The 27,069-nt window shown below is 49.6% G+C and overlaps 1 protein-coding gene across 1 annotated transcript in view; it reads right to left on the minus strand.

Moving 5' to 3' along the window:
* LOC135513220 (serine/threonine-protein kinase Nek7-like) overlaps positions 1 to 27,069 on the minus strand; it is a 133,865-nt gene that overhangs the window by 30,585 nt on the left and 76,211 nt on the right. The window contains exons 4-5 of the mRNA XM_064936024.1: positions 25,347 to 25,409; positions 12,978 to 13,088 (exon numbers count right to left, since the gene is read on the minus strand). Of these exons, the coding sequence (XP_064792096.1) occupies positions 12,978 to 13,088; positions 25,347 to 25,409 (174 nt within the window). The remainder of the gene's footprint in view (positions 1 to 12,977; positions 13,089 to 25,346; positions 25,410 to 27,069) is intronic.

Below are 27,069 nucleotides of genomic sequence, written 5' to 3' on the forward strand. Positions count from 1 at the left end.
ATATGCAGTTCGTGGAAGCCTGCTTTCCCCTCAGAATCGCATGGAAAAATACCAGCAGCTGAAAATGACGCACCAATTTCGACGGAGGACACCGGGCGGACACCTGGAAAATGTAGTCTCTTATGGTCAATCTTCCAATGACATGCCTACAAATACGTCACAATGCTGCAGACACCTTGGGGAAACGACAGAAAGGGCAGGCTAATTCCTCTCACATTCACAGCCATATAAGGAGACAATGGAAAACGGAGCCTCAAAAATCCTGCTGATTTCCTGGTTGCCGTTTCATCTTGGTTTTGCCTGTAGCTCCCGTTCTAGGGCACCCACAGACAATATCTTTGCAGTTCTGGAAAATTCAGAGTGTTTTCTTTCCAAAGCTATCAATTATATGCATAGTCGAGAATCTTTTTGTGACAAAATATCTTGTTTAAAACGGGAATGTTTTTCATCCAAAAATGAAATTCAAGAGGTTCAAGAGGTTAAGGAGAAGTGTATCTATATTTCCATGTCTAACAATTGTATTTTCATTGACATTTATAATGAGAATTTCTGTAAAATGATGTGGCTCTCTGCAATATCACCGGTTGTTTTTGGAACTACTAAACATAACGCGCCAATGTATAATGAGATTTTTTTTATATAAATATGAACTTTATTGAACAAAACATACATGTATTGTATAATATGAAGTCCTAAGAGTGTCATCTGATGAAGATCATCAAAGGTTGGTGATTCATTTTATCTCTATTTGTGCTTTTTGTGACTCCTCTCTTTGGCTGGAAAAATGGCTGAATTTTTCTGTGACTTGGGGGTGACCTAACATAACCTAACATAATCGTTTGTGGTGCTTTCGCTGTAAAGCCTTTTTGACATCGGACACTGTGGTGGGATTAACAATAAGATTACCTTTAAAATGGTATAAGATACAGGTATATTTGAGGAATGTTAATTATGAGAATTCTGTTGTTTGAATTTGGCGCTCTGCACTTTCACTGGCTGTTGTCATATCGATCCCGTTAACGGGATCTCAGCCCAAAGAAGTTTTAACTAAATATGTATAATATAACTGACGTACCTAGTTAAATAAAGGTTAAAGAAATGAAAAATACACACATACTGGGGAGGGGAATTTGAAATGATTTCACGATTTGAAAAAATAAGATTTTTTGTTGTTGAGATATCAGTATAGTATTGTATAGATACCAGTAAATACATGTGTTTTAAAGAGGAAAAAATAAACAAAATTCAACTCTGTGCACTCGGCTTTTTGTTTCAGCGGTGAGAGGAGCAGGGGCCGGTGTTTCCGACACAGAGGATAAGAGAGAGAGAGAAAGTAGACAAACCGACTCACTCAAGTTAAACAAACGTGTTGATGTGATGGTTTATCTATCATCTCATCTGGTAATGTCTGTCTTGACTGCATCACATATATAAAAGATGCTAGCTAGCTACACTAGCCCGCTAAGTTACTTATTCAGCTAGCTAGCTACACTAGCCCGCTAAGTTAGTTATCCAGCTAGCTAGCTACACTAGCCAGCTAGGTTAGTTAGCCAGCTAGCTAGCTACACTAGCCAGCTAACTAGCTACACTTGTCAGCTAAGTTAGTTAGCCAGGCTAATGGAGACAATTTTTCTGCTTTTTGTGTCCCTGTCTACAACAACTCCATTCATATGAAACAATAGCATACCTGATGGTTAATCATTGTAGCCTATTCCTTCCTTAATTGCATTTTTCATTGATTAGAAATCTCCCACTTTGGCCTCCCGAGTGGCACAGGGCTCTAAGGCACTGCATCGCAGTTCTAGAGACTTCACTAAAGACCCGGGTTCGATCCCGGGCTGTATCACAACCGGCTGTGATTGGGAGTCCCATAGGCACAATTGGCCCAGTGTCGTCCGGGTTAGTGGAGGGTTTGGCCAGCATCGTCCGGGTTAGGGGAGGGTTTGGCCAGCATCGTCCGGGTTAGGGGAGGGTTTGGCCCATCGTCGTCCGGGTTAAGGAGGGTTTGGCCCATCATCGTCGTCCGGGTTAGGGAGGGTTTGGCCCAGTGTGGTCCGGGTTAGGGGGGGGGGGGGGTTGGCCAAGCGTCGCCCGGGTTAGGGGAGGGTTTGGCCCAGCATTGCCCCCCTAAGGGTTTGGCCCAGCGTGGTCCGGGTTAGGGGGGGAGCCTGCAGGCTGACTTCGGTCGTCATGTGTTTCCTCCAGAACATTGGTGTAGCTGGCTTCCGGGTTAAGCGGGTGGGTGTTAAGAAGCGCAGTTTGGCGGGTCATGTTTCAGAGGACGCAATGACCCGAGCCCGTTGGGGAGTTGAAGCAATGAAACAAGTTTGAAATTGGGGAGAAAAATAAATGTCCCACTTCACATGGAGCCTCTGCCAGTACTGCTGCTTGGATCAACTGACAAGAACAAGGTACCGGCCTTTCTTATTTATTTATTTATTTTACCTTTATTTAACTAGGCAAGTCAGTTTTCAATGACGGCCTAGGAACAGTGGGTTAACTGCCTGTTCAGGGGCAGAACGACAGATTTGTACCTTGTCAGCTCAGGGATTTGAACTTGCAACCTTATGGTTGCTAGTCCAACGCTCTAACCACTAGGCTACCCTGCCGCCCCTTATGAGGTGCACTAATAAAAACGATTATAAAACTGATGTTTTATTTTAAATGTCATGGTCTAAACTTGTCACATAGATCATTCAATTCAAATTTAGACAAAGCTTTTGAATCAAAATAGGCCTATATTTGTTTTGCTCAAAAATCTTTATTCTAGGAAGTAATCAAATACTAAAGTCCTTTTGGATATTCGAATAATCAAATAACTGCCCAGGTTCAAGAAGAATTTTTAAGCTTTGAGACAATTGAGACATGGATTGTGTATGTGCGCCGTTCAGAGGGTGAATGGGCAAGACAAAACATGTAAGTGCCTTTGAACGGGGTATGGTAGTAGGTGCCAGGCACACCGGTTTGTGTCAAGAACTGTAATGCTGCAGTTTCCCATGTGTATCATGAATGGTTCATCACCCAAAGGACATCCAGCCAATTTGACACAACTGTGGGAAGCATTGGAGTCAACATGGGCCAACATCCCTGTGGAACGCTTTCAACACCTTGTAGTCCATTCCCCAATGAATTGAGGCTGTTCTGTGGGGAAAGGGGGTGCAACTCAATATTAGGATTTTCTACAGTCAGTGTACACAAACTCTGCTGATCCTTAAAGCGCTACACTCACACACACAAAACTAGTTAATATGATGCAGACCTTGCGCTTGTTCCCTCTTTTTCTTCCCCTCACTCTGCTGTTTCCCTCGTTCCTCTCTCTCATTCCCTGTTTCCCTCCCTCTCTACCGTTCTCTTTCTTTCCCTCTCAACTCCAATCCTCTCTCTATGGTTCTCTACCTCTTTTCCTCTACCCCCCCCCCCCCTTCTCTCATACCAAGGCCCTTCTCATTTTCATTACGCTGCGGTGGAGCACATGAGTTCTCAGAAACAGAGAAAAGCAAAATGCTCACATCTGGTACATAGTTTCTCCATATATACGTAACCCGGTCACACACAAACTACAACCACACAAACACACAATACTCCTGCCACCGTACCCCCCCCTCTCAGCATGACCTCATTCTCTCCAGGATGTCACAGAAACAGTCACAGTGCGACAAGACTACCGGAAATCAACGGTCCTAGCCGTTGTCAACAGTCCTAGCCGTTGTCAACAGTCCTAGCCGTTGTCAACAGTCCTAGATGTTTAAAAAAAAACACAGTGCTAAAAATGATACGATGAGATGGTTAGTGATGTGAACCTGTGATGGGACAAAGTTGATGAAATTTCAACTTCGTGAATTATATGCTGGGGTGTCACAATAGCCAATCGGGAAAAACTGGCTAGCTAGCTTGGTCGCTGTGCTTGTTGGGATACTGATTGGCAAACAATAGCAAACGGGAGAGGAGAGAGCGAGTGAGTTTGATCACATTGTTTTAAGAGTCCACATTTCCCCAGAAATGGACTGAACCGCACAAATGCCCGGCCGTCTGGTCTTCAGTCAACTGTTCGTTCCACAATTATTTTGTATATTTATTAACACTAGAACAACTAAAGCAGTCATTTGACTGCTCATTTTATTTTTTTATTTTTTACTATGCAATTTTTTAAGTGATGCCCCCCTCCATCCATGACTTTTCCTAAATAAGTCTTTAATATACACAGTGTTAGAATCTTAATATCACGAACAGAACTGGAGTTAGAACCAGTTTTAGGAGGGCATATCATTTTTAAAAATGGTTTCCCGTCCTCCTCCCGACAGAACAGTAGAGCCTGCTCCGCTCCTTCTCCCGACAGTAGGGCCTGCTCCACTCCTTCTCCCGACAGTAGGGCCTGCTCCACTCCTTCTCCCGACAGTAGGGCCTGCTCCGCTCCTTCTCCCGACAGTAGGGCCTGCTCCGCTCCTTCTCCCGACAGTAGGGCCTGCTCCGCTCCTTCTCCCGACAGTAGGGCCTGCTCCGCTCCTTCTCCCGACAGTAGGGCCTGCTCCGCTCCTTCTCCCGACAGTAGGGCCTGCTCCGCTCCTTCTCCCGACAGTAGGGCCTGCTCCACTCCTTCTCCCGACAGTAGGGCCTGCTCCACTCCTTCTCCCGACAGTAGGGCCTGCTCCACTCCTTCTCCCGACAGTAGGGCCTGCTCCACTCCTTCTCCCGACAGTAGGGCCTGCTCCGCTCCTTCTCCCGACAGTAGGGCCTGCTCCGCTCCTTCTCCCGACAGTAGGGCCTGCTCCACTCCTTCTCCCGACAGTAGGGCCTGCTCCACTCCTTCTCCCGACAGTAGGGCCTGCTCCACTCCTTCTCCCGACAGTAGGGCCTGCTCCACTCCTTCTCCCGACAGTAGGGCCTGCTCCACTCCTTCTCCCGACAGTAGGGCCTGCTCCACTCCTTCTCCCGACAGTAGGGCCTGCTCCACTCCTTCTCCCGACAGTAGGGCCTGCTCCACTCCTTCTCCCGACAGTAGGGCCTGCTCCACTCCTTCTCCCGACAGTAGGGCCTGCTCCACTCCTTCTCCCGACAGTAGGGCCTGCTCCGCTCCTTCTCCCGACAGTAGAGCCTGCTCCACTCCTTCTCCCGACAGTAGGGCCTGCTCCACTTCTCCCGACAGTAGGGGCCTGCTCCCCTCCACCCTGAAAATTTCCTCGAAACTGAACCGAAACTATATCCTGAAACTAATTTCACACATAACAGATTAAATAAATGAAGCATGATTGGGAAAAAGGGAGAGAATGGGGGAGTTGATGAGCGAGGGGAAGCAAACAACATATAATGATTTAATCAGCCATTGTGAATTAAGAACAGAGCGGGCCACTCTATTGTGTTAATCCATTCTAATCTCTAAATGGTATGTATCCTCTATTGTGTTAATCCATTCTAATCTCTAAATGGTATGTATTCTCTATTGTACGTGCTGAACGGCGTTCAATGTCTGGGAAAGAAATACAACATTTAAAATGATCCACATCGGGGCAGCAGGTGAGCGAGTGTGGGAGAATGTGGTGATGAAGCTTTGTGGAACCTTGCATTGGCCAGGGGACAGATGTCACCATGGTCCATTTCTTCACTTCACTGTCATTGGCGAACAGGTTGTGGGCAAAGAAAACAAGTCTGACCGACACCATGAACATATTCAGACGGGAGCTTCCTCCCTCTGTCAGACGGGAGCTTCCTCCCTCTGTCAGACGGGGAGCTTCCTCCCTCTGTCAGACGGGGAGCTTCCTCCCTCTGTCAGACGGGGAGCTTCCTCCCTCTGTCAGACGGGGAGCTTCCTCCCTCTGTCAGACGGGGAGCTTCCTCCCTCTGTCAGACGGGGAGCTTCCTCCCTCTGTCAGACGGGAGCTTCCTCCCTCTGTCAGACGGGGAGCTTCCTCCCTCTGTCAGACGGGAGCTTCCTCCCTCTGTCAGACGGGGAGCTTCCTCCCTCTGTCAGACGGGGAGCTTCCTCCCTCTGTCAGATGGGGAGCTTCCTCCCTCTGTCAGACGGGAGCTTCCTCCCTCTGTCAGACGGGGAGCTTCCTCCCTCTGTCAGACGGGGAGCTTCCTCCCTCTGTCAGACGGGGAGCTTCCTCCCTCTGTCAGACGGGGAGCTTCCTCCCTCTGTCAGACGGGGAGCTTCCTCCCTCTGTCAGACGGGAGCTTCCTCCCTCTGTCAAAAATAGGACACCTGCACAGCCGTTGTACTCCATGAAGAATGACAAAAGGAGGACACAAAGAGACTTTCGGTTACTAGTCCAACGCTCTAACCACTAGGCTACCCTACCACCTCTACACTCTAACCACTAGGCAACCCTGCCGCCTCTACACTCTAACCACTAGGCGACCCTGCCACCTCTACACTCTAACCACTAGGCGACCCTGCCGCCTCTACACTCTAACCACTAGGCTACCCTGCCACCTCTACACTCTAACCACTAGGCGACCCTGCCACCTCTACACTCTAACCACTAGGCGACCCTGCCGCCTCTACACTCTAACCACTAGGCTACCCTGCCACCTCTACACTCTAACCACTAGGCGACCCTGCCACCTCTACACTCTAACCACTAGGCTACCCTGCCGCCTCTACACTCTAACCACTAGGCGACCCTGCCGCCTCTACACTCTAACCACTAGGCGACCCTGCCGCCTCTACACTCTAACCACTAGGCGACCCTGCCGCCTCTACACTCTAACCACTAGGCGACCCTGCCGCCTCTACACTCTAACCACTAGGCGACCCTGCCGCCTCTACACTCTAACCACTAGGCGACCCTGCCGCCTCTACACTCTAACCACTAGGCGACCCTGCCGCCTCTACACTCTAACCACTAGGCAACCCTGCCGCCTCTACACTCTAACCACTAGGCGACCCTGCCGCCTCTACACTCTAACCACTAGGCTACCCTGCCACCTCTACACTCTAACCACTAGGCGACCCTGCCACCTCTACACTCTAACCACTAGGCGACCCTGCCGCCTCTACACTCTAACCACTAGGCTACCCTGCCACCTCTACACTCTAACCACTAGGCGACCCTGCCACCTCTACACTCTAACCACTAGGCTACCCTGCCGCCTCTACACTCTAACCACTAGGCGACCCTGCCGCCTCTACACTCTAACCACTAGGCGACCCTGCCGCCTCTACACTCTAACCACTAGGCGACCCTGCCGCCCCACTTATGAGGATGTTTAGGCTACGGATGTTTTCATCATTTGCCCTGGCATCTTGATGGTTGGGGTATTTATTTCTGTCATTATAAAATGAAGCTGTTACCATGTCCCAACACGTATGTTTCATGGTCGTAACAAAGGCACTCCAGAAATAAAATTGATTGAACGCTGCAAATGATTATTTTTTTGCCATAGGATATATGAAATGTATTACATGTATTACACTGTTAGAGTGGGACAGTCAGAATGAGGGTCTGTCGAGAACAAGCATATTAATTACACTGTTAGACTGGGACAGTCAGAATGAGGGTCTGTCGAGAACCAGCATATTAATTACACTGTTAGACTGGGACAGTCAGAATGAGGGTCTGTCGAGAACCAGCATATTAATTACACTGTTAGACTGGGACAGTCAGAATGAGGGTCTGTCGAGGACCAGCATATTAATTACACTGTTAGACTGGGACAGTCAGAATGAGGGTCTGTCGAGGACAAGCATATTAATTACACTGTTAGACTGGGACAGTCAGAATGAGGGTCTGTCGAGGACAAGCATATTAATTACACTGTTAGACTGGGACAGTCAGAATGAGGGTCTGTCGAGGACCAGCATATTAATTACACTGTTAGACTGGGACAGTCAGAATGAGGGTCTGTCGAGAACCAGCATATTAATTACACTGTTAGACTGGGACAGTCAGAATGAGGGTCTGTCGAGGACAAGCATATTAATTACACTGTTAGACTGGGACAGTCAGAATGAGGGTCTGTCGAGGACCAGCATATTAATTACACTGTTAGACTGGGACAGTCAGAATGAGGGTCTGTCGAGGACCAGCATATTAATTACACTGTTAGACTGGGACAGTCAGAATGAGGGTCTGTCGAGGACCAGCATATTAATTACACTGTTAGACTGGGACAGTCAGAATGAGGGTCTGTCGAGGACCAGCATATTAATTACACTGTTAGACTGGGACAGTCAGAATGAGGGTCTGTCGAGGACCAGCATATTAATTACACTGTTAGACTGGGACAGTCAGAATGAGGGTCTGTCGAGGACCAGCATATTAATTACACTGTTAGACTGGGACAGTCAGAATGAGGGTCTGTCGAGGACCAGCATATTAATTACACTGTTAGAGTGGGACAGTCAGAATGAGGGTCAGTCGAGGACCAGCATATTAATTACACTGTTAGACTGGGACAGTCAGAATGAGGGTCTGTCGAGGACCAGCATATTAATTACACTGTTAGACTGGGACAGTCAGAATGAGGGTCAGTCAAGGACCAGCATATTAATTACACTGTTAGACTGGGACAGTCAGAATGAGGGTCAGTCGAGGACCAGCATATTAATTACACTGTTAGACTGGGACAGTCAGAATGAGGGTCTGTCGAGAACCAGCATATTAATTACACTGTTAGAGTGGGACAGTCAGAATGAGGGTCTGTCGAGGACCAGCATATTAATTACACTGTTAGACTGGGACAGTCAGAATGAGGGTCTGTCGAGGACCAGCATATTAATTACACTGTTAGACTGGGACAGTCAGAATGAGGGTCTGTCGAGGACCAGCATATTAATTACACTGTTAGACTGGGACAGTCAGAATGGGGGTCTGTTGAGAACCAGCATATTAATTACACTGTTAGACTGGGACAGTCAGAATGAGGGTCTGTTGAGGACCAGCGGGTCCATGATGATCTCCATCCATAAATGTCGGTTACAGTCATTGTGCCAGCCCTGTGTGTGTGTGTGTGTGTGTGTGTGTGTGTGTGTGTGTGTGTGTGTGTGTGTGTGTGTGTGTGTGTGTGTGTGTACGTCCGGGTACAGTATGTTTTTCTCGCAGTATGTGTGTGCGTGCGCGCGTGTGTGTTTACGTCCGTCCGGGTACAGTATGTCTGTCTAGTAGTGTGTGTGTGTGTGTTTACGTCCGTCCGGGTACAGTATGTCTGTCTAGCAGTGTGTGTGTGTGTTTACGTCCGTCCGGGTACAGTATGTCTTTCTAGCAGTGTGTGTGTGTGTGTGTGTGCGTGCGTGAGAGAGAGACCTTGGCCCGCAGCCAAACAAAGGCAGCATGGTGAGCCATTCTTCTCCTTGCCCTGTCATTAGCATATCAGATCAGAGGAGTGTTTGATGTCAATGGTGGAGCAGCACAAAGACCTCCTCGTCTTCCACTACAATCACTGCTCACACAATATTATGGAGTTACATGCAAATCAAGGGCCATTTGATTTGATTTGATTGCTAAGATGGTCAGGGAGGGAGAGGAAGGAGAATAAGGGGGAAGGCATGTTAATTCCATCCAGGGCCTCTGTTTACACATGGCACCACAGTGTGACAACACTGTATTTACTTCATAATGGGTGGGGGTGATGCCAGCCTCTGGACTGGCAATGTCTAATGAGGAAAACAGAGGGCGAGAGGCAGGAACAGAGTGGTACACAAGAGGCAGAGTGGTGTGGGTGTGTATGTTTGTGTTTCAGTGTGTGTTTGTGTGTGTCTGTGTTTGTTTGTGTGCGTATGTTTGTGTTTCAGTGTGTGTGTGTTTATTTATGTTTGTGTGTGTGTTTATTTATGTGTGTGTGTGTGTGTGTGTGTGTGTGTGTGTGTGTGTGTGTGTGTGTGTGTGTGTGTGTGTGTGTGTGTGTGTGTGTTTGCGTTTCAGTGTGTGTGTGCAGTGGGTGGGCGACAGCGTTGGTCATTTGCAGTGTGAGACGGCGTTGGTCATTTGCAGTGTGAGACGGCGTTGGTCATTTGCAGTGTGAGACGGCGTTGGTCATTTGCAGTGTGAGACGGCGTTGGTCCTTTGCAGTGTGAGACAGCGTTGGTCATTTGCAGTGTGAGACGGCGTTGGTCATTTGCAGTGTGAGACGGCGTTGGTCATTTGCAGTGGGCGACAGCGTTGGTCATTTGCAGTGGGCGACGGCGTTGGTCATTTGCAGTGGGCGACGGCGTTGGTCATTTGCAGTGGGCGACGGCGTTGGTCATTTGCAGTGTGAGACGGCGTTGGTCATTTGCAGTGTGAGACAGCGTTGGTCATTTGCAGTGGGCGACGGCGTTGGTCATTTGCAGTGTGAGACGGCGTTGGTCATTTGCAGTGTGAGACAGCGTTGGTCATTTGCAGTGGGCGACGGCGTTGGTCATTTGCAGTGTGAGACGGCGTTGGTCATTTGCAGTGTGAGACGGCGTTGGTCATTTGCAGTGGGCGACAGCGTTGGTCATTTGCAGTGTGAGACGGCGTTGGTCATTTGCAGTGTGAGACACCGTTGGTCATTTGCAGTGAGACGGCGTTGGTCATTTGCAGTGTGAGACAGCGTTGGTCATTCGCAGTGTGAGACAACGTTGGTCATTTGCAGTGGGCGACAGCGTTGGTCATTTGCAGTGTGAGAGCGTCGGTTGGACATTGTGCTGCAGTAGATGAGTGCTGAGGGCTTGTTGAGCTGCTCTGCCCAGGGTTTTACACTGGCATGCTGTGAATACTGTGGTGGAGAGTATATATGGGAGATTTCAGCTCTGATATTTCAAACATATTTGACAGGTTAATGCAACAAACTTAATTAGATCACCAGGGCGGATCCCCATAGTGGATCACCGTTGATGACCACCGCCAGAGACGATGACCAACCTGTGGATCAACACCAGAGATCACCGCACCATCGTGTGAATCTCTGGAGCTCAGTTGGTAGAGCATGTCAGTTGCAACACTACGATAGTGGGTTCGATTCCCGGGACCAGCCGTGCGTAGAATGTATGCACGCATTACTGTACGTAGCTTTGGATGAACGCGTCTGCTAAATGGCATATATTATAGATTACGGGCTAGTACGTCACCGGGACGGGCTAGAACGTCACCAGGACGGGCTACTAGATCACCGGGACGGGCTAGTACGTCACCGGGACGGGCTAGTAGATCACCGGGACGGGCTAGTAGATCACCAGGACGAGCTAGTACATCACCAGGACGGGCTAGTACATCACCAGGACGGGCTATTACATCACCAGGACGGGCTAGTACGTCACCAGGACGGGCTAGTACGTCACCAGGACGGGCTAGTACGTCACCAGGACGGGCTAGTACGTCACCAGGACGGGCTAGTACGTCACCAGGACGGGCTAGTACGTCACCAGGACGGGCTAGTACGTCACCAGGACGGGCTAGTACGTCACCAGGACGGGCTAGTACGTCACCAGGACGGGCTAGTACGTCACCAGGACGGGCTAGTACGTCACCAGGACGGGCTAGTACATCACCAGGACGGGCTAGTACATCACCAGGACGGGCTAGTACATTTTTTTTATTTCACCTTTTTTTAACCAGGTAGGCAAGTTGAGAACAAGTTCTCATTTACAACTGCGACCTGGCCAAGATAAAGCAAAGCAGTTCGACACACACAACGACACAGAGTTACACATGGAGTAAAACAAACATACAGTCAATAATACAGTATAAACAAGTCTATATACGATGTGAGCAAATGAGGTGAGATAAGGGAGGTAAAGGCAAAAAAGGCCATGGTGGCAAAGTAAATACAATATAGCAAGTAAAACACTGGAATGGTAGATTTGCAATGGAAGAATGTGCAAAGTAGAAATAAAAATAATGGGGTGCAAAGGAGCAAAATAAATAAATTAATTAAATACAGTAGGGAAAGAGGTAGTTGTTTGGGCTAAATTATAGGTGGGCTATGTACCGGTGCAGTAATCTGTGAGCTGCTCTGACAGTTGGTGCTTAAAGCTAGTGAGGGAGATAAGTGTTTCCAGTTTCAGTGCTTTTTGTAGTTCGTTCCAGTCATTGGCAGCAGAGAACTGGAAGGAGAGGCGGCCAAAGAAAGAATTGGTTTTGGGGGTGACTAGAGAGATATACCTGCTGGAGCGTGTGCTACAGGTGGGAGATGCTATGGTGACCAGCGAGCTGAGATAAGGGGGGACTTTACCTAGCAGGGTCTTGTAGATGACATGGAGCCAGTGGGTTTGGCGACGAGTATGAAGCGAGGGCCAGCCAACGAGAGCGTACAGGTCGCAATGGTGGGTAGTATATGGGGCTTTGGTGACAAAACGGATTGCACTGTGATAGACTGCATCCAATTTGTTGAGTAGAGTATTGGAGGCTATTTTGTTACTGACATCGCCAAAGTCGACGATTGGTAGGATGGTCAGTTTTACAAGGGTATGTTTGGCAGCATGAGTGAAGGATGCTTTGTTGCGAAATAGGAAGCCAATTTTAGATTTAACTTTGGTTTGGAGATATTTGATGTGAGTTCGGAAGGAGGGTTTACAGTCTAACCAGACACCTAAATATTTGTAGTTGTCCACGTATTCTAAGTCAGAGCCGTCCAGAGTAGTGATGTTGGACAGGCGGGCATACATCACCAGGACGGGCTAGTACATCACCAGGACGGGCTAGTAGATCACCAGGACGGGCTAGTAGATCACCAGGACGGGCTAGTACATCACCAGGACGGGCTAGTAGATCACCAGGACGGGCTAGTACATCACCAGGATGGGCTAGTACATCACCAGGACGGGCTAGTAGATCACCAGGACAGGCTAGTAGATCACCAGGACGGGCTAGTACATCACCAGGACGGGCTAGTACATCACCAGGACGGGCTAGTACATCACCAGGACGGGCTAGTACATCACCAGGACGGGCTAGTACATCACCAGGACAGGCTAGTACATCACCAGGACGGGCTAGTACATCACCAGGACGGGCTAGTACATCACCAGGATGGATCCCAGTGAGGAAGACTGACCTGTGTAGGACCACCAGATCTCTTACCTTGATCATCCGGGAGAGGTCCCCAGCATCAGCCAGCTCCAACACAATGTTCAGCTCGTTCTCCTCAATAAATGATGCATGGTACTTGATCACGTTGGGGTGGTTGAGTTGCTGTACGAGAGGGAGAGTAAGGGAGGGGAGGGAGAGAAAGGGAGGGGGAGGGAGAGAAAGGGAGGGAGGGGGGAGAGAAAGGGAGGTGAGAAAAAGGGGGGAGAGAAAGGGAGGGGAGAAAAAGGGGGGGAGGGGGAGAGAAAGGGAGGGAGAGAAAGGGGGGAGGGGGAGAGAAAGGGAGGGAGAGAAAGGGGGGAGAGGGAGGGAGAGGGAGGGAGAGAGGGACGGGGGAGAGGGAGGGAGGGGGAGAGGGAGGGAGGGGGAGAGGGAGGGACGGGGGAGAGGGAGGGAGGGGAAGAGGGAGGGAGGGGGGAGAGAGAGGGACGGGGGAGAGAGAGGGACGGGGGAGAGAGAGGGACGGGGGAGAGAGAGGGACGAGGGAGAGGGAGGGAGGGGGGAGAGAGAGGGACGGGGGAGAGAGAGGGACGGGGGAGAGGGAGGGAGGGGGAGAGGGAGGGAGATTGTTAATTTCCCTTTTGTTTATTATCTACCTCACTTGCTTTGGCAAAATGTTAACATATGTTTCCCATGCCAAGAAAACCCTTAAATTGAATTGAATTGAGGTATCAATAACTGTTTAACTACCAATGACCAGTTGTAACACAGATATAATATACCAAAAATATACCAAAACCAAATATACCAAAACAACGTGACAAGGAATATGTTAAAGTGATACAATCTTTTAAAATCTTTTAAAATCACAGAGTTCATTTTGGCTGGCGAAGCCGGGGGAGAAACACTGTAGATGTATGAGAGAGCTGTGTCCTGGTGTGTGACAGAGCTGTCTGACAGAGAGCTGTGTCCTGGTGTGTGACAGAGCTGTCTGACAGAGAGCTGTGTCCTGGTGTGTGACAGAGAGCTGTGTCCTGGTGTGTGACAGAGAGCTGTGTCCTGGTGTGTGACAGAGCTGTCTGACAGAGAGCTGTGTCCTGGTGTGTGACAGAGAGCTGTGTCCTGGTGTGTGACAGAGAGCTGTGTCCTGGTGTGTGACAGAGCTGCGTGACAGAGCTGCATGACAGAGAGCTGTGTGACAGAGCTGCATGACAGAGAGCTGCGTGACAGAGCTGCATGACAGAGAGCTGTGTGACAGAGCTGCATGACAGAGAGCTGCGTGACAGAGCTGCATGACAGAGAGCTGTGTGACAGAGCTGCATGACAGAGAGCTGCGTGACAGAGCTGCATGACAGAGAGCTGTGTGACAGAGCTGCATGACAGAGAGCTGCATGACAGGTCAACAACATTTTTGTGCTCCAGAGTGTCGCAGCGGTCTGAGGCACTGCATCTTAGTGCAAGAGGAGTCACTACAGTCCTTGGTTCGAATCCAGGCTGTATCACATCCGGCCGTGATTGGGAGTCTAATAGGTCGGCTCACAATTGGCCCATCATCGTTTGGCCGGTGTAGGCCGTCATTGTAAATAACAATTTGTTCTTAACGGACTTGCCGAGTTAAATAAAGGTTGAATAAATAAATGAAATAAAAAAACTGTCTGATGACAACAGGCTGCTGTGTCACAAACCTCTCAACGCAGCAGAGAAATGAATCAACTTTCTTTCCTGTTGGTCGGACAATGAGTGAGTAAACATCATGCGCGGTCAGAGAGAGAGAGAGGGGAAGGATAGGAGGAAGAGAGAGAGAGGGAAGGATGGGAGGAAGAGAGAGAGAGAGGGAAGGATGGGAGGAAGAGAGAGAGAGAGAGAGAAGGATGGGAGGAAGAGAGAGAGAGAGAGGGGGAAGGATGGGAGGAAGAGAGAGAGAGAGGGAAGGATGGAAGGAAGAGAGAGAGGGAAGGATGGGAGGAGGAGAGAGAGAGAGAGGGGGAAGGATGGGAGGAAGAGAGATAGAGAGGGAAGGATGGGAGGAAGAGAGAGAGAGAGAGGGGGAAGGATGGGAGGAAGAGAGAGAAGGAGAAGGATGGGAGGAAGAGAGAGAGAGGGAAGGATGGGAGGAAGAGAGAGAAGGAGAAGGATGGGAGGAAGAGAGAGAGAGAGAAGGATGGGAGGAAGAGAGAGAGAGGGAAGGATGGGAGGAAGAGAGAGAAGGAGAAGGATGGGAGGAAGAGAGAGAGAGGGAAGGATGGGAGGAAGAGAGAGAGAGGGAAGGATGGGAGGAAGAGAGAGAAGGAGAAGGATGGGAGGAAGAGAGAGAGAGAGAAGGATGGGAGGAAGAGAGAGAGAGGGAAGGATGGGAGGAAGAGAGAGAGAGAGGGAAGGATGGGAGGAAGAGAGAGAGAGAGGGAAGGATGGGAGGAAGAGAGAGAAGGAGAAGGATGGGAGGAAGAGAGAGAGAGAGAAGGATGGGAGGAGAGAGAGAGGGAAGGATGGAAGGAAGAGAGAGAGGGAAGGATGGGAGGAAGAGAGAGAGAGAGAGAGAGAAGGATGGGAGGAGGAGAGAGAGAGAGAGAGGGAAGGATGGGAGGAAGAGAGAGAGAGAGGGAAGGATGGAAGGAAGAGAGAGAGAGGGAAGGATGGGAGGAAGAGAGAGAGGGAAGGATGGGAGGAAGAGAGAGAGAGGGAAGGATGGGAGGAAGAGAGAGAGGGAAAAATGGGAGGAAGAGAGAGAAGGAGAAGGATGGGAGGAGGAGAGAGAGGGAAGGATGGGAGGAGGAGAGAGAGAGGGAAGGATGGGAGGAAGAGAGAGAGAGAGAAGGATGGGAGGAAGAGAGAGAGAGAGAAGGAAGGATGGGAGGAAGAGAGAGAGGGGAGGATGGGAGGAAGAGAGAGAAGGGAGGATGGGAGGAAGAGAGAGAGAGAGAAGGATGGGAGGAAGAGAGAGAGGGGAGGATGGGAGGAAGAGAGAGAGGGGAGGATGGGAGGAAGAGAGAGAGGGGAGGATGGGAGGAAGAGAGAGAGGGGAGGATGGGAGGAAGAGAGAGAAGGGAGGATGGGAGGAAGAGAGAGAGAGAAGGATGGGAGGAAGAGAGAGAGGGGAGGATGGGAGGAAGAGAGAGAGGGGAGGATGGGAGGAAGAGAGAGAGGGGAGGATGGGAGGAAGAGAGAGAGAGAGAAGGATGGGAGGAAGAGAGAGAGAGAGAAGGAAGGATGGGAGGAAGAGAGAGAGAGAGAAGGAAGGATGGGAGGAAGAGAGAGAGGGGAGGATGGGAGGAAGAGAGAGAGGGGAGGATGGGAGGAAGAGAGAGAGAGAGAAGGATGGGAGGAAGAGAGAGAGAGGGAAGGATGGGAGGAGAGAAAGAGAGGGGAAGATGGGAGGAGGAGAGAGAGAGAGGGAAGGATGGGAGGAAGAGAGAGAGGGGAGGATGGGAGGAAGAGAGAGAGGGGAGGATGGGAGGAAGAGAGAGAGAGAGAAGGATGGGAGGAAGAGAGAGAGAGGGAAGGATGGGAGGAAGAGAGAGAGATGGAAGGATGGGAGGAGAGAAAGAGAGGGGAAGATGGGAGGAGGAGAGAGAGAGAGGGAAGGATGGGAGGAAGAGAGAGAGAGAGATGGAAGGATGGGAGGAGAGAAAGAGAGGGAAGGATGGGAGGAAGAGAGAGAGAGATGGAAGGATGGGAGGAGAGAAAGAGAGGGAAGGATGGGAGGAAGAGAGAGATGGAAGGATGGGAGGAGAGAAAGAGAGGGAAGGATGGGAGGAAGAGAGAGAGATGGAAGGATGGGAGGAAAGAAAGAGAGGGAAGGATGGGAGGAAGAGAGAGAGGGGAGGATGGGAGGAAGAGAGAGAGGGGAGGATGGGAGGAAGAGAGAGAGATGGAAGGATTGGAGGAGAGAAAGAGAGGGAAGGATGGGAGGAAGAGAGAGGGGAGGATGGGAGGAAGAGAGAGAGGGGAGGATGGGAGGAGGACAGAGAGAGAGGGAAGGATGGGAGGAAGAGAGAGAGAGAGATGGAAGGATGGGAGGAGAGAAAGAGAGGGAAGGTTGGGAGGAGAGAGAGGGAAGGATGGGAGGAAGAGAGAGAGAGATGGAAGGATGGGAGGCGAGAAAGAGAGGGAAGGATGGGAGGAAGAGAGAGAGAGATGGAAGGATGGGAGGCGAGAAAGAGAGGGAAGGATGGGAGGAAGAGAGAGAGGGGAGGATGGGAGGGAGAGAGAGAGGGGAGGATGGGAGGAGGAGGAGAGAGAGAGAAGGATGGGAGGAGAGAGAGAGAGAGGGAAGGATGGGAGGAAGAGAGAGAGGGGAGGATGGGAGGAGGAGGAGAGAGAGAGAGGGAAGGCTGGGAGGAAGAGCGAGAGATGGAAGGATGGGAGGAAGAGCGAGAGAAGGAGAGAGCTTCAGTAGACGTGTCTTGGGGTCAGGGGTTGTGATACCAGTAGCGATAGTGGGGGCCCAGGCATGAGGAGCGATGCCGCTCTGACGTGATTAAAAACATGTTCACACCACAGGAGAAGCCATGTAGAAATACGGTACAAAGACACACACAATGACACTGACACACTCACAACGGACACACTCACAACGGACACACTCACAACGGACACACTCACAACGGACACACTCACTCCAGCTGTATTATTGGAAAAGGGTTGCAGCTCTGTGACACTTCACAGCAGAGCATGAGAGCCATCCCGGTCTGTCTCTCCCTGTCTGTGTCTCTCCCTGTCTGTCTCTCTCACTGTCTTCACCTCTCTCACTGTCTTCACCTCTCTCCCTGTCTGTCTCTCTCCCTGTCTTCACCTCTCTCCCAGTCTTCACCTCTCTCCCTGTCTTCACCTCTCTCCCTGTCTTCACCTCTCTCCCTGTCTGCCTCTCTCCCTGTCTTCACCTCTCTCCGCCTGTCTTCACCTCTCTCCGCCTGTCTTCACCTCTCTCCGCCTGTCTTCACCTCTCTCCGCCTGTCTTCACCTCTCTCTCCCTGCCTGTCTGTCTGTCTGTCTGTCTCTCTCCCTGTCTGTCTGTCTGTCTCTCTCCCTGCCTGTCTGTCTGTCTCTCTCCCTGCCTGTCTGTCTGTCTCTCTCCCTGCCTGTCTGTCTGTCTCTCTCCCTGCCTGTCTGTCTGTCTCTCTCCCTGCCTGTCTGTCTGTCTCTCTCCCTGCCTCTCTGTCTCTCTCCCTGCCTCTCTGTCTCTCTCCCTGCCTCTCTGTCTCTCTCCCTGCCTGTCTGTCTCTCTCCCTGCCTGTCTGTCTGTCTCTCTCCCTGTCTTCACCCCTCTGTCTGTCCGTTTCTCTCCCTCGCTCGCTCTGTCCGTTTCTCTCTCTCGCTCTCTGTCCGTTTCTCTCTCTGTCCGTTTCTCTCTCTCACTCTGTCCGTTTCTCTCTCTCGCTCTCTGTCCGTTTCTCTCTCTCGCTCTCTGTCCGTTTCTCTCTCTCGCTCTCTGTCCGTTTCCCTCTCTCGCTCTCTGTCCGTTTCTCTCTCTCGCTCTCTGTCCGTTTCTCTCTCTCGCTCTCTGTCCGTTTCTCTCTCTCGCTCTCTGTCCGTTTCCCTCTCTGTCTGTTTCTCTCTCTCGCTCTGTCTGTTTGTTTGTGTGTGTGTGTATCTCTCTGTGTGTGTGTGTCTCTGTCTCTCTCTCTCTGTGTGTGTGTGTCTCTCTCTCTCTGTGTGTGTGTGTGCGTGTGTCTCTCTCTCTCTGTGTGTGTCTCTATTTGTGTGTGTGTGTGTGTGTGTGTCTCTGTCTCTCTCTCCGTGTGTGTGTTTGTGCGTCTCTCTCCGTGTGTGTGTTTGTGCGTCTCTCTCCGTGTGTGTGTATGTGTCTCTCTCTCCGTGTGTGTGTGTCTCTCTGTGTGTGTGTGTGTTTGTGTGTCTCTCTCCGTGTGTGTGTCTCTCCGTGTGTGTGTGTGTGTCTCTCTCCGTGTGTGTGTGTGTGTCTCTCTCCGTGTGTGTGTGTGTGTCTCTCTCCGTGTGTGTGTGTGTGTCTCTCTCCGTGTGTTTGTGTGTGTGTGTCTCTCTCCGTGTGTGTGTTTGTGTGTCTCTCTCAGTGTGTGTGTGCAGGCAGGTCCAGTCTTCTGTCAACTTTAAATTAGGTTAGTGTGAGCAGGATTCAGGATTGCCTGAGACACACTGGAGTCATGTAATCTGAGCTGGACACTGGAGTCATGTAATCTGAGCTGGACACTGGAGTCATGTAATCTGAGCTGGACACTGGAGTCATGTAATCTGAGCTGGACACTGGAGTCATGTAATCTGAGCTGGACACTGGAGTCATGTAATCTGAGCTGGACACTGGAGTCATGTAATCTGAGCTGGACACTGGAGTCATGTAATGTGAGCTGGACACTGGAGTCATGTAATCTGAGCTGAACACTGGAGTCATGTAATCTGAGCTGGACACTGGAGTCATGTAATCTGAGCTGGACACTGGAGTCATGTAATCTGAGCTGAACACTGGAGTCATGTAATCTGAGCTGGACACTGGAGTCATGTAATCTGAGCTGGACACTGGAGTCATGTAATCTGAGCTGAACACTGGAGTCATGTAATCTGAGCTGGACACTGGAGTCATGTAATCTGAGCTGGACACTGGAGTCATGTAATCTGAGCTGGACACTGGAGTCATGTAATCTGAGCTGGACACTGGAGTCATGTAATCTGAGCTGGACACTGGAGTCATGTAATCTGAGCTGGACACTGGAGTCATGTAATCTGAGCTGAACATTGGAGTCATGTAATCTGAGCTGGACACTGGAGTCATGTAATCTGAGCTGGACACTGGAGTCATGTAATCTGAGCTGGACACTGGAGTCATGTAATCTGAGCTGGACACTGGAGTCATGTAATCTGAGCTGGACACTGGAGTCATGTAATCTGAGCTGGACACTGGAGTCATGTAATCTGAGCTGGACACTGGAGTCATGTAATCTGAGCTGGACACTGGAGTCATGTAATCTGAGCTGGACACTGGAGTCATGTAATCTGAGCTGGACACTGACTGGATTGAGGATATACTTTATCTCCTGGAGCTCATGTGAGGACTGGATAGATGTCAACTAGAACACAGAGTCTAAGAGTACTTTACAATATTAATCATTCGACAGACAGACAGACAAAGGTCTGTGTCTGTGTGTGTGTGTGTGTGTGTGTGTGTGTGTGTGTGTGTGTGTGTGTGTGTGTGTGTGTGTGTGTGTGTGTGTGGCCCATGCCATCTCATTACTATGACTTGGCTGTGTGTCTTGTTGTCCTGTCTACTGGCATAGAACGATGGATAGATGGAAGGAAGGATGAAAACCCTTGTTCCGAATCTGTCCTTGTTAGCCCAGCCACACACACACACACACACACACACACACACACACAGCTAGACTGGTGCAACGCACCACCACAACCATTAGCACTCACACAGAAGAGAAAGAGCAGAGGAAACATGCACACTCTGGAAGGAGAGATGGACAGAGAGGAGGAATGGACAGAGAGGAGGAATGGACAGAGAGGAGAGATGGACAGAGAGGAGAGATGGACAGAGAGGAGGAATGGACAGAGAGGAGGGATGGACAGAGAGGAGGGATGGACAGAGAGGAGGGATGGACAGAGAAGAGGGATGGACAGAGAGGAGGGATGGACAGAGAGGAGGGATGGACAGAGTGGAGAGATGGACAGAGAGGAGAGATGGACAGAGGAGAGATGGACATAGGAGGGATGGACAGAGAGGAGGGATGAAGGGATGGACAGAGAGGAGAAATGGACAGAGAGGAGGGAAGAAGGGATGGACAGAGAGGAGAGATGGAGAGAGGAGGGATGGACAGAGAGGAGAGATGGACAGAGAGGAGAGATGGACAGAGAGGAGGGATGAAGGGATGGACAGAGAGGGGAGATGGACAGAGAGGAGGGATGGACAGAGAGGAGATGGACAGAGAGGAGAGATGGACAGAGAGGAGGGATGGACAGAGAGGAGGGATGGACAGAGAGGAGAGATGGACAGAGAGGAGAGATGGACAGAGAGGAGAGATGGACAGAGGAGAGATGGACAGAGGAGGGATAGACAGAGAGGAGGGATGAAGGGATGGACAGAGGAGAAATGGACAGAGAGGAGGGAAGAAGGGATGGACAGAGAGGAGAGATGGAGAGAGGAGGGATGGACAGAGAGGAGAGATGGACAGAGAGGAGAGATGGACAGAGAGGAGGGATGAAGGGATGGACAGAGAGGGGAGATGGACAGAGAGGAGGGATGGACAGAGAGGAGAGATGGACAGAGAGGAGAGATGGACAGAGAGGAGGGATGAAGGGATGGACAGAGAGGGGAGATGGACAGAGAGGAGGGATGGACAGAGAGGAGATGGACAGAGAGGAGAGATGGACAGAGAGGAGAGATGGACAGAGAGGAGAGATGGGCAGAGAGGAGAGATGGACAGAGAGGAGAGATGGACAGATAGGAGAGATGAAGGGATGGACAGAGGGGAGATGGACAGAGAGGAAAGATGGACAGAGAGGAGAGGAGGGATGGACAGAGAGGAGAGGAGGGATGGACAGAGAGGAGAGATGGACAGGAGGAGGGATGGACAGAGAGGAGAGGAGAGATGGACAGAGAGGAGAGGAGAGATGGACAGAGAGGAGAGGAGAGATGGACAGAGAGGAGAGATGGACAGAGGGGAGAGATGGACAGAGGGGAGAGATGGACAGAGGGGAGAGATGGACAGAGGGGAGAGATGGACAGAGGGGAGAGATGGACAGAGGGGAGAGATGGACAGAGAGGAGAGATGGACAGAGAGGAGAGATGGACAGAGAGGAGAGATGGACAGAGAGGAGAGGAGAGATGGACAGAGAGGAGAGGAGAGATGGACAGAGAGGAGGGATGGACAGAGAGGAGAGATAGACAGAGAGGAGAGATGGACAGAGAGGAGAGATGGACAGAGAGGAGAGATGGACAGAGAGGAGAGATGGACAGAGAGGAGAGATGGACAGAGAGGAGAGATGGACAGAGAGGAGAGATGGACAGAGAGGGCGAGGCATATACACTACATGACCAAAAGTATATGGACACTTGCTGGTCGAACATCTCATTCCAAAATCATGGGCATTAATATGGAGTTGGTTACACAGACAGACAGAGGGAGGGAGTCAACCTGAATGATTGACAGAGTTACAGATAGGGGGAGGGAGGGAGTTAACCTGAATGATTGACAGAGTTACAGACAGAGGGAGGGAGGGAGGGAGGGAGGGAGGGAGGGAGGGAGGGAGGGAGGGAGGGAGGGAGGGAGGGAGGGAGGGAGGGAGGGAGGGAGGGAGGGAGGGAGGGAGGGAGGGAGGGAGGGAGGGAGGGAGGGAGGGAGGGAGGGAGGGAGGGAGGGAGGGAGGGAGGGAGTCAACCTGAAAGATTGACAGAGTTACAGACAGGGGGTGGGAGGGAGTCAACTGGAATGATTGACAGAGTTACAGACAGAGGGAGGGAGGGAGTCAACCTGAATGATTGACAGTTACACAGACAGAGGGAGGGAGGGAGTCAACTGGAATGATTGACAGAGTTACAGACAGAGGGAGGGAGGGAGTCAACCGGAATGATTGACAGTTACACAGACAGAGGGAGGCAGGGAGTCAACCTGAATGATTGACAGTTACACAGACCGAGGGAGGGAGTCAACCTGAATGATTGACAGTGACACAGACAGAGGGAGGGAGTCAACCTGAATGATTGACAGAGTTACAGACAGAGGGAGGGAGTCAACCTGAATGATTGACAGAGTTACAGACAGGAGGAGGGAGGGAGTCAACCTGAATGATTGACAGAGTTACAGACAGAGGGAGGGAGGGAGGGAGGGAGGGAGGGAGGGAGGGAGGGAGGGAGGGAGGGAGGGAGGGAGGGAGGGAGGGAGGGGGAGGGAGGGAGGGAGTCAACCTAAATGATTGACAGAGTTACAGACAGAGGGAGGGAGTCAACCTGAAATATTTTTTTGAGCATGGTGAAGTTATTAATTACACCAGTCTCTACAGAGACACAGGGGTCATTCCTAACTCAGTTGCCGGAGAGGAAGGAAACCGCTCAGGAATTTCACCATGAGACCAATGGGGACTTTAAAACAGTTACAGAGTTTATTGGCTGTTATGAAAACTGAGGATGTATCAACAACATTGTAGTGACTCCACAATACTCACCTTAATGACAGAGTGAAAAGAAGGACGTCTCTACAGAATACAAATATTCCAAAACATGCTTCCTGTTTGCAACAAGGCACTAAAGTAATACTGCAAAATAAATGTGGCAAAGCAATTAAGGTTTTGTCCTGAATACAAATGTATTTATAAAGCCCTTTTTACGTCAGCCGATGTCACAAAGTGCTGTACAGAAACCCAACCTAAAACCCCAAACAGCAAGTAATGCAGGTGTAGAAGCAGGGTGGCTCGGAAAAACTCCCTAGAAAGGCCAGAACCTAGGAAGAAACCTAGAGAGGAACCAGGCTCTGAGGGGTGGCCAGTCCTCTTCTGGCTGTGCTGGGTGGAGATTATAACAGAACATGGCCAAGATGTTCAAATGTTCATAAATAACCAGCATTGTCAAATAATAATAATCACAGTGGTATGTTTGGGACAAATCCAATACAACACATTACTGAGTACCACTCTACATACTTTCAAACATTTTACATGTGGTTTCTTCCTTAACAGATTCCATGAATCGATGACCTCTTCCTAAATATTTGGTCACATGCTCCATTTTGTGTATGGATTCTTAGAAAACAAGGGACAGTTCGACTTACCCTACTCTCCCCTACATACAGTGCCTTGCGAAAGTATTCGGCCCCCTTGAACTTTGCGACCTTTTGCCACATTTCAGGCTTCAAACAAAGATATAAAACTGTATTTTTTTGTGAAGAATCAACAACAAGTGGGACACAATCATGAAGTGGAATGACATTTATTGGATATTTCAAACTTTTTTAACAAATCAAAAACTGAAAAATTGGGCGTGCAAAATTATTCAGCCCCTTTACTTTCAGTGCAGCAAACTCTCTCCAGAAGTTCAGTGAGGATCTCTGAATGATCAAATGTTGACCTAAATGACTAATGATGATAAATACAATCCACCTGTGTGTAATCAAGTCTCCGTATAAATGCACCTGCACTGTGATAGTCTCAGAGGTCCGTTAATAGCGCAGAGAGCATCATGAAGAACAAGGAACACACCAGGCAGGTCCGAGATATTGTTGTGAAGAAGTTTAAAGCCGGATTTGGATACAAAAAGATTTCCCAAGCTTTAAACATCCCAAAGAGCACTGTGCAAGCGATAATATTGAAATGGAAGGAGTATCAGACCACTGCAAATCTACCAAGACCTGGCCGTCCCTCTAAACTTTCAGCTCATACAAGGAGAAGACTGATCAGAGATGCAGCCAAGAGGCCCATGATCACTCTGGATGAACTGCAGAGATCTACAGCTGAGGTGGGAGACTCTGTCCATAGGACAACAATCAGTCGTATATTGCACAAATCTGGCCTTTATGGAAGAGTGGCAAGAAGAAAGCCATTTCTTAAAGATATCCATAAAAAAGTGTTGTTTAAAGTTTGCCACAAGCCACCTGGGAGACACACCAAACATGTGAAAGAAGGTGCTCTGGTCAGATGAAACCAAAATTGAACTTTTTGGCAACAATGCAAAACGTTATGTTTGGCGTAAAAGCAACACAGCTCATCACCCTGACCACACCATCCCCACTGTCAAACATGGTGGTGGCAGCATCATGGTTTGGGCCTGCTTTTCTTCAGCAGGGACAGGGAAGATGGTTAAAATTGATGGGAAGATGGATGGAGCCAAATACAGGACCATTCTGGAAGAAAACCTGATGGAATCTGCAAAAGACCTGAGACTGGGACGGAGATTTGTCTTCCAACAAGACAATGATCCAAAACATAAAGCAAAATCTACAATGGAATGGTTCAAAAATAAACATATCCAGGTGTTAGAATGGCCAAGTCAAAGTCCAGACCTGAATCCAATCGAGAATCTGTGGAAATAACTGAAAACTGCTGTTCACAAATGCTCTCCATCAAACCTCACTGAGCTCGAGCTGTTTTGCAAGGAGGAATGGGAAAAAATTTCAGTCTCTCGATGTGCAAAACTGATAGAGACATACCCCAAGTGACTTACAGCTGTAATCGCAGCAAAAGGTGGCGCTACAAAGTATTAACTTAAGGGGGCTGAATAATTTTGCACGCCCAATTTTTCAGTTTTTGATTTGTTAAAAAAGTTTGAAATATCCAATAAATGTCGTTCCACTTCATGATTGTGTCCCACTTGTTGTTGATTCTTCACAAAAAAATACAGTTTTATATCTTTATGTTTGAAGCCTGAAATGTGGCAAAAGGTCGCAAAGTTCAAGGGGGCCGAATACTTTCGAAGGCACTGTACACACAGTGTGAATGGGCTCCGTCTCTCTGGTACTTTACCTTTAGGAGATCTATTTCTTTGATGCAATCTTGCCGAGCTTTGGCATCCATCAAGTCGAATATCTATCAAGAGATCAGAAGAGAAGAGAAGACAGCACAATGTTACAGCATGTTCAAGGAAAGAAAATGAGACAGAGTGAGAGATAGGGAGGAAGAAAGAGAGAGTAGGAGAGAGAGAGAGAGAGAGAGAGTAGGAGAGAGAGAGAGAGTAGGAGAGTAAGACAGAGTCGGAGAGAGAGTAGGAGAGAAAGAGAGAGAGAGGAGAGAAAGAGTAGGAGAGAGAGAGAGAGAGTAGGAGAGAGAGAGTAGGAGAGAGAGAGTAGGAGAGAGAGAAGGAGAGAGAGAGAGAGAGTAGGAGAGAGAGAGAGAGTAGGAGAGAGGGAGAGTAGGAGAGAGTAGGAGAGAGAGAGTAGGAGAGAAAGAGAGAGTAGGAGAGAGTAGGAGAGAGTAGGAGAGAAGGAGAGAGAGAGAGTAGGAGAGAGAGAGAGAGAGAGAGAGAGAGAGAGAGAGTAGGAGAGAGAGAGAGTAGGAGAGAGTAGGAGAGAGAGTGTAGGAGAGAAAGAGTGTAGGAGAGAGTAGGAGAGAAGGAGAGAGAAAGTAGGAGAGAGAGAGAGAGAGAGTAGGAGAGAGAAGGAAAGAGAGAGAGAGAGAGTAGGAGAGAGAAGGAGAGAGAGAGAGAGAGTAGGAGAGAGTAGGGGAGAGAGAGAGAGTAGGAGAGAAAGAGAGAGTAGGAGAGAAAGAGAGAGTAGGAGAGAAAGAGAGACACCCCACCCAGACATGCGGGACATCTCCCCCTGGACCTACACAGAGGACCCACGCCGAGAGGACCACAGCACCACCAGCCACATCCCCAAACCCCCACCCCAACCAATCAAGACCACCCCCCAGGTCAACCATGCCCACACCCTATTTAGGCCCCCTCAGATCAAACCTATGCCCCTCCTGCCCACCCCCATCATGAAAGTCACATATACGCCCAGGCCGTGAGCAGGCAAACAGGCCCAACCCCCACTCTTACACTAGCCCAAGCCAATGGCATGTATCAGAAACTTGGGGTTGAACCTCTGTTCTCTAGTTCATAGGCTAACATGGGGTTGAACCTCTCTCTTCTCTTGTGTCATTGGCTAACATGGGGTTGAACCTCTTTTCTCTAGTGTCATTGGCTAACATGGGGTTGAACCTCTTTTCTCTAGTGTCATTGGCTAACATGGGGTTGAACCTCTTTTCTCTAGTGTCATTGGCTAACATGGGGTTGAACCTCTCTCTTCTCGTGTCATTGGCTAACATGGTGTTGAACCTCTTTTCTCTAGTGTCATTGGCTAACATGGGGTTGAACCTCTCTTCTCGTGTCATTGGCTAACATGGGGTTGAACCTCTTTTCTCTAGTGTCATTGGCTAACATGGGGTTGAACCTCTCTCTTCTCGTGTCATTGGCTAACATGGGGTTGAACCTCTTTTCTCTAGTGTCATTGGCTAACATGGGGTTGAACCTCTTTTCTCTAGTGTCATTGGCTAACATGGGGTTGAACCTCTCTCTTCTCGTGTCATTGGCTAACATGGGGTTGAACCTCTTTTCTCTTGTGTCATTGGCTAACATGGGATTGAACCTCTGTTCTCTAGTATCACAGGCTAACATGGGATTGAACCTCTCTCTTCTCTAGTGTCACAGGCTAACATGGGATTGAACCTCTCTCTTCTCTAGTGTCACAGGCTAACATGGGAT

Source organism: Oncorhynchus masou, chromosome 24, assembly GCF_036934945.1.
Source record: "Oncorhynchus masou masou isolate Uvic2021 chromosome 24, UVic_Omas_1.1, whole genome shotgun sequence".
Taxonomy (NCBI): Eukaryota; Metazoa; Chordata; class Actinopteri; order Salmoniformes; family Salmonidae; genus Oncorhynchus; species Oncorhynchus masou.